We start from the raw sequence: 13,587 nt of genomic DNA on the forward strand, positions 1-13,587 counted from the left end.
TGTTTGAAACAGGGTCTCACTGAGTTGCAAAGGGCCTCACTAAGTAGCTGAGGCAGTTTGCAAATTACGATCCTCCGGTCTCAGCCTCTCGAATGCTAGGATTACAAGCGTGCGCCACCAGGCCTGACTCATTTTTAAATTTTTTTTTTTTTTTTTTGCAGGTCTGGGGATGGGACCCAGGGGCATTCGACTTCCGAGCTATACCCCCTGCCCTATTTTTATTCTTTATTTTGAAACAGGGCCTTACTAAGTTATGGAGGGCCTCACTAAGTAGCTGAGGCTGTGCACGAACCGCATCATCTGGTCTCAGTCTCCCAAATGCTGGGATGACAAGCGTGCGCCACCATGCCCTGGTTTCATTATTTTGATAATGGACATTGAACCCAGAGACATTCTATCTCCAAGATATACCCTCAGATTTCAAAACAGGGTCCTGACTGGGCTCTAGGACAGCCTCAGCTACTTAGCGAGGCACTTTGGAACTCAGAGAGACCCTGTTTCCAAATAATGAATAAAAAAAATTAGGGGGTGTCGCCTCAGGAGGTAGAATGCTCCTGGGCTCCATCCCTGGTTTCCTGTCATCTTCAGCTGGGTGTAAAGTGGGGACCTGGACCTAGTCTGGCCAGTGCCATTTCTTATGAAGTGCCATTTTCTACTTGAGGCCTGCTTTGTAGACCTTGACCTTGGGTTTGTCCCCTGGGCCCAAACTAGGCCCAGTTGCCCTTGGGGCCCAGTCTTGTTGTCAAGGCCCCCCCCTGCCTGACTGGGGCTGGGCCTGCTGCTTGCGCCCTTGCGGTGGCCCCAGGTTCCCTGACTGGTGGGACTTGGAGGCTCCTGGGGTGGGATCTGGTGCTTGTCCAGCCCCGGGGCCTGAGCACAGGAAGGTGTTCTGAGCTCCACGACGGCGCCCCTTCTTTTCTTGCAGCTTCGAGAGCATGCAGAGGCTATGCGACAAGTACAACCGCGCCATCGACAGCATCCACCAGCTGGTAGGTGCCCGCGCCTGCAGGTCCGGCCGCCCAGGTCTCCACGCTCTTTCCTGCGGAGGCCAGTCGGAACAGAGTTATGGCAGCTGTGGCTCCTGGGGCTTACCCAGCCTGCTCCTGCCCTGCATCTGCGCCCGCCCTTGTGGCCACGGCAGGAGTGCAGGCAGCCAGCACATACCTGGGCTGAGGACTGCCCTCTGTCTCCAGCTTAGCCCTCGGTGCTTGTCCTTGTCCAGGCCAGCTGGCTCACCTGACCCCGGAGACCCTGGCCACACCGGCACACACCACACACAGCTGGCAGGCTGGGAAGGAGTAGCAGAGCTTGCTGTTTGAAAGTGCAGGTTTCCCTGGTGTGGGGCTCTTGGCAGACCCTCACCCGTCATGGGCACCTGAAGCAGAGGGGCTCTTCTGGAGGAGGTTGCCTTTGGGGGAGCCTGAGGAGGATGCCGTGTGGCCTCCAGGGTCCCTCCAAGCCTTGCAGTGCTGAGCTGCTCCCTGGTCCTGGCTTCCCACAGTCCGTGCAGCTCCGCGGTTGGTGGCCGCCTGCGTGGTGCTGGCCATGGCCATCATCACCATTGCTGACCACGGGGAGTCAGCGCAGTCAGGCAAGCATGTAAGGGTCCCCGCGCGTGCAGAGACAGATGGCTTGGGGTCCTTCTGTGGCTCCTGGGGCTGGAGCTGGGGCTGGAGGCGAGGTTTGGAGTCTGACCCAGCCTGCTGTCTTGGCTCTGAGAATCCCAGCAATTTTATTTCTGGTGGGAGCAGGTCTTGGGGTCCCTGGCACTATTTTTGTGTAATACTGGGGATTGCACCCGCAGGTATTCTACCTCTGAGCTACACCCCCAGCTCTATTTTTTATCTTTTTTTTTTTTTTTTTGGTACTGGGGATGGAACCCAGGGGCATTCTACCTCCAAGCTATACCCCCAGCCCTATTTTTTATTCTTTATTTTGAAGCAGGGTCTCACTGAGTTGCAAAGGGCCTCACTAAGTAGCTGAGGCTGTCCGCGAACTACAATCCTGGCTCAGCTTCCCAAATGCTGGGATGATAAACGTGCGCCACCATGCCCAGTGTTCCTTTTTTATTTTGAAACAGGGTCTCGCTAATTTGAGGAGGGCCTCACCAAGTACCTGAGGCTGGTGGTGAACCTTCAATCCTCCTGTCTCGGCCTCCTAAGTACTGGGATGATGAGTGTGCAGCACCATGCCTGGCTGGTTCCCCGACTCTAGCTCCCTCACATGGAGGTCGCCTGTCTCACCAGCAGGGCTGTACGTTCTAGTCCCCGTGCTGTGGGTGACTGAGGTTCTTTGGCCCTGACTCAGGAGGGCATGGAGAGCAGAGCTGTGCCTCCCTGCTTGTCAGAATCCATGATGGTCTTTACAGTGACTCTGCAGGCCCAGGACCTACATCCTGAGGGTTCTAGACCCCCAAGTGAGAGCCTGCATGTCTGTCAGGGCGTCCCTGCAGGAATCAGCACAGGTTCTTGGCCACAGAGGCCAGTCCAGGGCCTGACACTGGGCTGGGAAGTGGCCAGCACTTCTGGGTGAAGAGCCTTTCTGAGGCCAGAGCCCAAGCTGATGAGGCCAAACCTCTTCTCTTAAGAGGAGGTTCATCCATCTCTGCCTGGGCTGCAGGTGCTCCTGTGTGAAGTCGCCCTGCTGGTAGGCCGGGAGCCTGCGGGCTGGAGACTACTTTTTTTTTAAGAGGTACTAGGGCTAGGTGTGGTGGTGCACGCTTGTAATCCTCACGCTTGGGAGGCAGAGACAGTAGGATCGCACAGGTTCGAAGCCAGCCATGCTGACTTAAGAGACCCTGTTTCCAAACAAAAATATAAAATAGGTCTGGGAGTGTAGCCCGGAGGTAGAAGAAGGGCTTCCAGGAACCCCAGTACCACCAAAAAAAAAAAAAAAAAAAAAGAGGTACTGGGAGCCAGGCATGGGGTTGCACACTTGTAATCCTAGCATTTGGGAGGCTGAGATGGGAGGACCATGGTTCATGGATGGCTTCAGCTACTTAGTGAGGCCCTTTGCAACTCAGTGAGACCCGGTTTCAAAAAATAGGGTTGGAGTGTCTGTGTGGGACGTAGAATGCCCCTGGGTTTCATCCCTAGTGCTGCAAAAAAAAAAAAAAAAAGGTTCTGGGGATTGTACCCAGGGGCACATTCTTCGAGCTGCATCCCCAGCTCTATTTTTTATTCTTTATTTTGAAACAGGGTCTCACTAACTTGCAGAGGGTCTCACTAAGTAGTTGAGGCTGGTGGCAAACCTGTGATCCTCCTGTCTTGGCCTCCCAAGAACCGGGATTACAAATGTGGGCCATCATGCCCGGTTGGCTGGAGACTTCAGGCAGTACCTTATTTTTATTTATTTATTTTTTTTGGCGGTACTAGGGGTGGAACCCAGGGGCATTCTACCTCCGAGCTACACCCCCAGCCCTATTTTTTATTCTTTATTTTGAAACCGAGTCTCCCTTGAGTTGCAAAGGGCCTCACTAAGTAGCTGAGGCTGTCCTCGAACTACGATCCTATGGTCTCAGTCTTCCAACTGCTGGGATTACAAGTGTGCGCCACCACGCCCGGCTAGGCAGTACCTTAGACTTCTGCCCCTGAGGAGCTTAGGGGTCATAGATTGACCTTTGGAACCAGTGCATAAACTGGCCAAACAGCAGAAGAGGGCAAAGCATGTGGCCTCTCCCCTCCTTCCCTAGCCCCTGTCTGAGCTGACACAAGCTGGGTGATGCCTCCCTGTGCATTCAGACACAGAAACATATGTGTGTGCGTGCACACCTCCAATATGGTTTTTTCTATTTTTTTATGATTCTGGGATGGAACCCAGGGCCGGAGTATGCCAGGCACACGCTAGCCTCTGAGGCAATCCCTGGCCCAGGGACTCCGGGTGGGCACTCTCGGCCTGCTGTGGCATGCGTGACGTGTCCTGTGCTGCTTCCTGTCCCCTAGTGGAAGGGCACCACCCAGCCCATGAAGCTGAACACACGGCCGTCCAACGGGCTCCTGCGGCACATCCTGCAGCAGGTCTACAACCACTCGGTGACTGACCCAGAGAAGCTCAACAACTACGAGCCCTTCTCACCCGAGGTGTACGGGGAGACGTCCTTTGACCTGGTGGCCCAGATGATTGACGAGATCAAGATGACCGAGGATGACCTGTTCGTGGACTTGGGCAGCGGTGAGAGGCCCGAATGTGCATGTCCTTGGAGAAGACTTTAGCCAGGAGGACGTTTAGCCAGCTGAGGCTGGCAGCGAACGATGATCCTCCTGTCTCTGCCTCCCAAATGCTGGGATTACAATCCTGCGCCATCACACCCAGCCTACCCTCATCCCTATTTTATTTTTATTTTATTTTGAAACAGGGTCTCGCTAAGTTGCCGAGGCTGTCTTCAACCTGCGATCCTCCTGTCTCAGCCTTCCAAGTGCTGGATGACAGGTGTGTGCCGCTGCACCTGGCTGGCTTTGTACTTTCTTGGTTGTTTTACATTCTCCTATGTGCCTTTGGCTCCTCTACCTCTGTGGTGCTTTTTTTTTTTTTTTTTTTGTACTTGCGATTGAACCCAGGGTCATTCTACCTCTGAGCTATCCCTCCCCAGCCCTATTTTTTATTCTTTATTTTATTTTCTTTTATTTTGGTGGTACTGGGGGATGGAACCCAGGGGCCTTCTACCTCTGGGCTACACTCCCAGACCTATTTTATATTTTATTTGGAAACAGGGTCTTGCTAAATTGCTGAGAGCCTCATTAAGTAGCTGAGGCTGGCTTCGAACCTGCACAATCCTCCTGTCTCAGCTCCCAAGCGCTGGAATTACATGCATATGCCACCAAACCTGGCTATTCTTTATTTTTTTGAAACAGGATCTCACTAAGTTGTGGAGGGCTTCATAAGTTGCTGAGGCTGTCTGCGAAATTGCCATCCTCCTGTCTCAGCCTCCCAAGTCCTGGGATGACAAGTGTGTGCCACCGTGCCATGCTTCTGTGGTTCTTTTTTTTTTTTTTTGTGGGTCTGGGGATGGAACCCAGGGGCATTTGGCCTCCAAGTTACATCCCCTGCCCTATTTTTTTATTCTTTATTTTGAAATAGGGTCTCACTAAATTGCGGAGGGCCTCACTAAGTAGCTGAGGCTGTCTTTGAGCCTCGATCCTTTGGTCTCAGCCTCCCAAATGCTGGGATTACAGGCGTGCGCCACCACGCCTGGCTTCTCTTTGCAAGTCTGGGGATGGAACCCAGGGGCATTCGACCTCGGAGCTACACCCCCTGCACTCCCCCCTTTTTTTGGGTGGTACTGAGTTTTCTGGAAACCGTTCTACCTCCAGGCTACACTCCCAGACCTATTTTTATATATTTTTTAAAATTTGGAAACAAGGTCTCTTAAGCCAGCAAGGCTGGCTTCGAGCCAGCGCGATACTCCTGTCTCCACGTCCGAAGCGCGAGGATTACAAGCGTGCGCCACCATGCCCGGCTATTTTTTTTTTTTTTTATTCTTTATTTTGAAACCAGGTCTCACTGGGTTGCAGAGGGCCTCACTAAGTAGCTGAGGCTGTCTGCGAACCACGATCCTCTGGCCTCAGCCTCCCGAATGCTGGGATGACAAGCGTGCTCCACCACGCCCTGCTCTCTGTGGTTCTTAATATCAAGCTTGTATCATTTGAAAATGTCACATTCAGCCTTGATTGGGAAACTGATCTGTCATTGGAGGAGGCACAGGCCCAAAGCTTCCTGGTGCTTGTCAGGCTTGGCCTTGTGGCCCAGTGTTTGTAGACCCAGCTCTCTCTGGCTTCTGCTCAGACCAGTGGTATGCTGGCCCTACATGGGTGCCACGAGATGGTAGCCCTTGCAGATGTCATCTCCAGCTTTTGGGGCTCCTTGCTCTATTTCGTGTCCCAGATCAGACCTCAGTTGGTTCCTGTTGAGCTTTCTTGGGGCTGCTTTAGGTCTGACCCACCACAGCGCTGTGGCACAACTGGGGGTGTGTGTGGCGGGGTGCCAAGCCTCCTGAAGCTACGATTGTGTCTGAAGAGCTACCTCCCCAAGGCCAAGGGCTATGCCCTGGTGGGGGCTCTGCCTGGCTGGGTTCATTTGAGGTGTCGCAATGGCCCTAGGATGTCATGGGATTTTAGGAATCCCATGAATTTCACATGTTGATGTCAGCGGCCATGATCGTGTCTCATGCTTCCCAACTATGGCGTGGGACTTCCCCCAGTGGCATTTTCCTCCTGGTGGCCCTAAGCAGGTGGGTCTCCAAAGCCTGAGCAGGCCTCTGACGCCTCTCTCTCTGTTTGAAGGTGTGGGGCAGGTTGTCCTCCAGGTCGCTGCGGCCACCAACTGCAAACATCACTATGGAGTCGAGAAAGCGGACATCCCAGCCAAGTACGCGGAGGTGAGTGGGCTGTGCACGTGTGTGTGTTCGAGGAGGAGGGTCTGAAGGGCCCCTGTGCACTTGGTTCCATTGTCCCGAGATGGAACGTGTCAGGTGTTCCCAGTAGGAGCTGGGAACGCCCTGACTCTGCCCTCTGGCAGAACACAGGGGCCGGTTCCTGCCCTCCCCAGCCTGGTGCCCGTACCCTCACTCCGACTCAGTGCTGTGCTTCCCAGCGGGGCCATGCTGCAGGTGGCACCCCACCCCAGCCCGTGTCGGCTGCAGAGCAGAGGGGACCCTGAGGAGCTGAGGATGTCTGGGCATGTGGGTGGTGGCATCTCTCCTTTGCTTCCTGGCCACCAGCTTTCTAACGAGCCATGCGATTTCTTTCCCTTCCAGACCATGGACCGAGAGTTCAGGAAGTGGATGAAATGGTATGGAAAAAAGCATGCAGAATACACAGTGAGTGCCATCGCTCCATGCCCTGTGGCTACGGGCCAGCTTGGCCCTTGTCCCCTCCTCCCGACCCTACTCCTTCCTTGCCATGTTGACTCTCCTGGCGTGCAGGGCTTCCAGGCCTTCCAGCCTCTGTCATGGGCCTGTCCTTCACAGCGTGTTGTGACCCCCAGCCCTAGCTGGAGAGAGACTTGTGGCTCTGGGGCAGCCCCGGTGTTCTCCAGAGATCCCCTCTTCTCATCTTCCTGTTTGTGGGGCCACCTCTGGTCCAGCTCCCCTGCCTTGTGCCCTGTATTGGGTGGAGGCTGTCCTGTCCCTGCCCTCAGGCCTGCGTGTGGACACCAGAGCTCCTTCCCTGAGGCCGGTTGAGGCACAGAGAGGATAGGATCATCTGATGTTTACTCTTTAGCCTATTACATCTTTTTTTCCTCAGTATTGGGGCAGAACCAGGGGTATTCTACCTCCAAGCGACATCCTGAGCCTTAATTTTTATTCTCTATTTTGAAACGGTCTCACTGAGTTGCAAAGGACCTCACTAAGTAGCTGAGGCTGTCTGCGAACCGTGATCCTCCTGTCTCGGTTTCCCAAATGCTGGAATTCCAAGCGTGCGCCACCGCGCTCAGCTCTATTGAATCTTTTGTTTTGCAGTGCTGGGCTGAAACTCTGGGCCTTACCTGCTAGGCAAGTGCCCTACCAGTGGATCGCCCCCAGCACCACTATTGAAGATGCTGGGTTAGGACGGTTGAGCTGGCCTTGGCTTCTCTTTACTGAGGTCTTGTTGCCCTTCTGCCCTGTGCTGGCAGCGATGCCCGTCTCTCGTCCTCTTGCAGTGCCGTCTCCTCTCGGTATTGGGCACCGTGGTCTCCGCGCCAAGCTAGGAAAACTCTCCTCTGCTTCTGCCCTGTTTCTTCTGGACCAGGACCTGCAATCCTAGGCATTGGGCTGAGCGCGCACTCCCCTTCCTTAGTGAAGTCCCCTTCTGCAGTCCTCTCCCCTCAGGGAGAAGCAGGGGCCGGACCTGTGGGCCTCTCCCGTGCCTCTTGTGCCCAAGGGCCTCTGTTTGTTATCGAGGCTGGCTTCTGTTTCCAGGACCCTTCTTCCTACCCAGGGCCCTGTGTTCCCTGGCACTCAGCTGGAAAGTTTCCAGATGGATCCCCAGGCTCCCAAGACACCCTGACTCCCTAAAAGGCTTGTTATTAAACCAGAGCACACTGGATACTTTGGTGTGAGATCCAAGCAGTTCCTAGCACATAGAGTGAAGGTTATTGATGCTGCTGTTCCCGGTGTGGGCCTTGGCCAGCTCGCCAGTGACTTTCCCTGCGCTGGCTCGTCCTCCTCACGCACCAGTGGCAGTGCCCGGCTCGGGGCTGGCGCCAGTGCCGTAACTGGTAGTACTATTAGCATGGCTGCATCACTGCAGGGCTCAGCAGGATTAGGGGCTCATGGTCTCACTTTGGCCTGGGAGTAGAATCTGGGGAAGGGTGCTGTTCTGCGTGGCCTTAGGGCACAGAGACCTGGCTGCTTCGGGGCCAGTAGGTGACAGTGCTGCCTCTGCCTCCAGCCTCTGCTCCCTTGTCTGCCAACGTCCTGCTGATGTCCAGCCCTTTTCCAGGAGAGTTTGCCTTTTTTTTTTTTTTCCTTCGGTACTGGGATGGAACTCGGGCATTGTACCTCTGGGCTACACCCTCAACCCTATTTTTTAGTCTTTTTATTTTTTGAAACAGGCTCTCACTGAGTTGCAAAGGGCCTAGCTAAGTAGCTGAGGCTATCCAGAAACCGCAGTCCTCCTGTCTCTGCCTCCCAATGCTGGGATTACAAGCATGTGCAACCACACCCGGCTTGCCTAGTGTTTTAACATTCCGTTTGGCGGGAACTTGTGTCCTGATATTTGAAAAGGCCTGTCTGTGGCTTTGACATGGCGCCCTGGTTGGCAAGCTGCAAGTCCTGCCTTCTGAACTCAAGAAAGGAAGAGGGGGGAAAAAAGCCAGGAGGAGCCTAAAAATAGCCCAGTGTACTTTTCCAGGCCGTCCCCACCCTGCACTGCAGCCTTGGCTGATCTGCTCCCTCTAGTGGCTAAGCCCAGAATGGCTGCCAGAAGCTGGGCTGCTAGGCCCAGCCCACCTCCCCCTCAGTCAGAGCTCCTGCCCAGGAGACCTAGATGGGCCCAGGCTCACATCTGTGGTGTTGGTGCTTTATAGTGGGCGTGGTGTTCACATGTCAGATGCCAGGCCCACGGGGATCTGGGTGGCTGCAGCCTCAGAGAGCACAGTGTGGACTGGCTTCTGCAGAGGTCCAGTGGCCCTGCGTGTAGCATCCTCTTTCCTGGATGAACATGCTGGGACCTGACACCTGTCTGCACAGGGAGGGGGCAACGTCTGCCTGCAGCTCCTGCGTAGCAGCCCATCAGGCGCCCCATCCCAGGACATGGCTCCAGGGCTGCGTCTGTTGGTGCTCACATCACTCGACCTTCCCATGCTGGGGTCAGGCGTGGTTGGTCATCAGCCGGCTGTTTGGCATGTCGGTAGGATAGCCGAGCGGCAGAGCCACTCGTGGCCGTGGCCTCCTGCTGGGCCTTCACCCGCCTGTGGTGTTCCTAGCCCTCTGTGGGTTGGGGTAGTCTGCCCCGGAGGAGGTGCCTCCTGGAAGCCAAGTCTTCCTTTGGGGAAGGGGCGCTGGCCTGCTACCCAGCCCTTTTCCTGACGTGTGCTCCGTGGTGAGGACAATGCACAGTGCTGAGGGCCGCTGGGGTGGCGTTCCACAGAGAACTGTGTTGTGCCGCTGAATCCGTGCTGCCTTCAGTCCCTGCCTGGCTTCTTAGTTGACAGGACTCAGTTATGTTGAGGTCAGGTCCGGGCCCCACCTTGGGGCTCAGAGGCCAGGCACATCTTCCCAGCAGTTGCTAATTGGCAAGTCCTTGGCTGTAGCGAGCGAGCCAGAGACAACTTGGCCCGCCCCGCAGCCTCCCACGCAGGAAGGGACCCGGCTCAGGCCTGTGGGTGGTCAGGACCACTGATTGGGGTGGTGTCTACCTGGGAGGATGTGAACAGGTTGTGGCTCTGTGCAGGCAGCAGCATGGCTTAGACAACCTCTAACCCTGTGGTGTGAGTCCCAAAGATAACAGCCCAGACCCAGGGAAGCCCAAGGGCTGCAGGAGCGCTCTGGGCCTAGTGCACCCCTGTGCAGACCCTGGGGCTCAGCACCCCATCAGCCTTGCCGTGCTAGGGCTCTTATTGACAGGACACAGAGTAGAGCTAGCAGTGGGGAGAAGCAGCAGGCTTGGGGAGGGGAGGCAGGGCTCCCAGAATCCTCTCCCAGGAGCTGCACAGGACTGCTTCCTCCCAGCAACGGGCTGTGACTGTGGTCCCCACCGAGCTCACAGAAGCCCCCCCGGTGCTGTGGGGGACAGGGTCCATGGCCCCTCTGCCTGGTTACATGTAAACTCCATAGGAGAACAGGGACTGAGCAGAAACCATTTGTACCAACACTTCAGGCCTGGGAACCCCCGCTTTCAGGGAGGCTGAGGAGCCCCCATAAGGTCAGGGCCAGCTTCCCAGCGCCTTCAGAGCACAGCGCAGGCCTGCAAGGAGTCTCCGGGCTCTGTTGGGCCCTCCACCGAGTCATACCCTGAGGCTGATGATGTGTGTGCAGAGCAAGGGGAATTCAGACAGCTCCTGGGTGTGCAGAGGAGCGGACGGGAGGTCCTCGGCCTGGAGGCAGGACACAGAGGCATGCGTGGTCGGCCTCCACGCCTCGGTGCCACGTCTTCTGGTATCTCCCAGAAGACAGATGTGTCAGCACATTGCACCTGTGGCCGGCATCTTGTACTGGCTGCAGGAGGGAGGGTGCGTAGCCGTGTGCTCACAGGTCCCCTGCTCAGGCCCTCCTGCCCCGAGGGAGGCAGACCCTGTGGGTGGGCACTGGCCTGTGGACCCATGTGAGGAGGGATGTTCCGGCACCCCGCCCAACGTGGGCTTCTGCGGTGACCCCCTAGCTGGCCGTCCCCTCCCCCTTGCCCGCTTCCACTTCCTGTCTCTGGATTTGCTTGTTCTGGATATTTTCTGTCAGTAGAACCACACACCATGTGGCCCTTTTGTGTGGCTCTCGCTGAGCACGTCCTCGAGGCCCGTCCACGTCCCCCCTTGTGGTTGACATTCCAGTGCACGGAGCATCAGTGGGAGGGACTGCTGTGCCTGTCCGGCATGCATCCGGGGGCTTGGGCCGGTCCCCTCTCAGGCTCCTGGTTACGCCGCCTTGATGGCATCTGTGTAGAGAGTGGGTGCATTCTTACTTCTCAAGGGCATATACCCAGAAATGGAAGTTGGCAGTCGTGTTAAAGAATGATAAAACTAAGTGGCTTGGTTTTCTGAATGTTATTGCTTTGGACAGTAAGAAAATAACTATTTTCTTAGTCAGGTTTGGTGGTACACACTTGGAAATCAGTACTTGAGAGGCTGAGACAGGAGGATAACAGATTTGTGACCAGCCCCAACAACTTAGTGAGGCCCTGGGCTAGGGTGTATGTAGCTCAGAAGCAGAATTTGGGGTATAGCTCCAGCAGAATGCTCCTGGGTTGTGTACACACACACATGCGCGTGCGCGCACACAGCTCGCTGTGAGGTTTGGGTGGTGGCAAGGGTTCTGCTGCCAAGCACTGAGGTTAGACGTGTGGTAGTGCGCGCGACCCCTGCCAGCGCCTCGCTTCCGCGTGTGTACGCTCGTTGTGGCACCATCCGAGCCCTGGGGGTCCTGGACACGCCCTCGCCTGTGTGGGTGTGCACAGCAGAGGAGCTGGCCTGGCTGAGGGCGCAGCAGGCGCTCCCGCTGGTGGCCTCTGGTCCTGGGATGGATGGGGCCCTGTGGTTAGGCTTTAGGTCAAGAAACCACAAAGCGTCGCCTGGCGTGCTCGGAGCGCGCCATAACTGCTCTCCGCCAAGCAGCCCGCCCTGGGGAGAAGCCCGCTCCCGCACCTTCCACCCAGCAGCTCTGCTCACCTCATGTCTTCTTCACAGTGCTCAGGTGGGGGCAGGTCACAGAGCCAGGCAGCCGCCCGGAGTAACACGTGTGTTTTCTTTCTCAGCTGGAGCGAGGCGATTTCCTCTCAGAAGAGTGGCGAGAGCGGATCGCCAACACGAGGTACGGCTGGGCCTGGGCTGCGGAGCTCGCGGGCATCCCGGCGTTCCCAAGTCCCCACCTGCCGTCCGGGTCTGGGTCGTCATTTCCTCTTCGCTCCTGGAGAGCGGCGGGGCAGCGGAGGAGGCGTGTGCGGGCGCTTCTTTGCCGCAGCAGCCCCACTCCTGCCCCTGGCTCCGGGCCCTGTCCACAGGTCCCATGAGTGTCCTCAGCTGTCCTCGTTACGAGGTTGTCAGTACCACGTGAGCCACGCATGCTGCTGCTGTGTGCGTCCTGGCCTGGCACTGGACGGCTTTCAGTGTCCCCTTCCTGGCCTCTCCCTCCTGTCGCAGCAGCCACCTGCTTGTGGCTTTAGTGTCTCCCCTATCGTCAGTGTGTGGCTGCTAGTGGACGTTCCCACGTGTCCTTCACTTTAGAACTGTGAGGGACCAGAAAGGGTCCTGGCCACGAGCATTGAGTGCAGTCTGCGTGGCTCGCTCTGCAGGGCCTTTGGCGTCCGCCGCCCTTCTGGCCTTGCTGTCCTCAAATCCCCGGCGGGTGGGCGGGCAGGCGGGCGGGCAGTGCCTGGCGAGGGCCGGCGCAGGCCGTGCTCCATGTGGAGCCCTGTGCACGGAAGCGGGCCCGCCCTCGCTCAACTGGAATGTTGTTTTGCAGTGTTATATTTGTGAATAATTTCGCCTTTGGTCCTGAGGTGGATCACCAGCTGAAGGAGCGGTTTGCAAACATGAAGGAAGGTAATGTACCCTCCGAGCCTCGCGACTCTCGAGCAGCTCTGGGCCTCCGCAGGGCTGCACCACGCTGGGGTCCCTGCCTAGCTGTGGACGGGGCGTCCCGGGAAGTGGCTCACGCTTTGCTTGAGAACATGGGCCCTGGCTTTTCTTTCAGGAACATGGAATCTGCTGCTTGGGGGTTTGGTTCCTGTCTGTCCAAGCTGCAGCAGCCCTTTCCCTACATATTCAGGGGCACGCCACCTGGGGCCTCCCTCAGATGCCATCGCCCTCCAGTGGGGACAGGCACTGGGGGTCTTCTTGGATATGACCTTGGCTTGGGCTGTAGCACTCCCAGAGTGAGACTGACTTCTGGCCTCCTCCCGCCCGCAGGTCCCAAGCCCTCAGCCAGGGCCTGCAGCGGTGCGGCTCTAGCCAGCTGCTGCTGCTTCAGTCCCCACGTGTCCTGGCTCCCGGAGTCAGCTTCCTGTCACCTCCACTCTGGGGAGGCCACCAGGCCAAGGGAGGAACAGGCTGAGCTAACCCAGCATAAAAGTTTCCAGCTGCTGCCAGGGCTGGGTGTATGCGTGCATGCCTGTCTATGTGCCAGTAAACACCAGTCAACAGTCCCCAAAGACCAGGGATGCCTAATCCAGCCATGCCCTCCGACCCCGCAGAGGAAGCGCAGTGGCTCCTGCGCTCCAGCTGCGTTTCTGCTGGGCCTTGCACAGTGACTGCCGTGGCCACATGTTCCCTCCCATTCCCTCCTCTGTCTGCAGGGTGAGCCCAGGGCCTCACGCGTGTTCAGCAAGCGCTGACCGCGGGCTACCCTGAGCCCCACCCCCAGCTGTTTTCAACACTCCCTTTCTGAGTGTCGAGTCCCTAGTCTGTGGGACTCACACAACTTGGACGTGTCTCTTCACACGCATCGCCTGCCCTTTG

At 56.9% G+C, this 13,587-nt stretch overlaps 1 protein-coding gene across 1 annotated transcript in view; it reads left to right on the plus strand.

Annotated features, from left to right (window-relative positions):
• The window catches only part of DOT1L (DOT1 like histone lysine methyltransferase), a gene marked incomplete at both ends in the record, with an annotated part of 60,901 nt that overhangs the window by 23,310 nt on the left and 24,004 nt on the right, over positions 1 to 13,587 (plus strand). Inside the window, 6 exons of the mRNA XM_080713577.1 lie at positions 926 to 989; positions 3,942 to 4,170; positions 6,279 to 6,373; positions 6,752 to 6,814; positions 11,886 to 11,941; positions 12,593 to 12,672. Of these exons, the coding sequence (XP_080569703.1) occupies positions 926 to 989; positions 3,942 to 4,170; positions 6,279 to 6,373; positions 6,752 to 6,814; positions 11,886 to 11,941; positions 12,593 to 12,672 (587 nt within the window). The remainder of the gene's footprint in view (positions 1 to 925; positions 990 to 3,941; positions 4,171 to 6,278; positions 6,374 to 6,751; positions 6,815 to 11,885; positions 11,942 to 12,592; positions 12,673 to 13,587) is intronic.

Source organism: Muscardinus avellanarius (genome assembly GCF_963383645.1).
Source record: "Muscardinus avellanarius genome assembly, chromosome: 16".
Lineage (NCBI taxonomy): Eukaryota > Metazoa > Chordata > Mammalia > Rodentia > Gliridae > Muscardinus > Muscardinus avellanarius.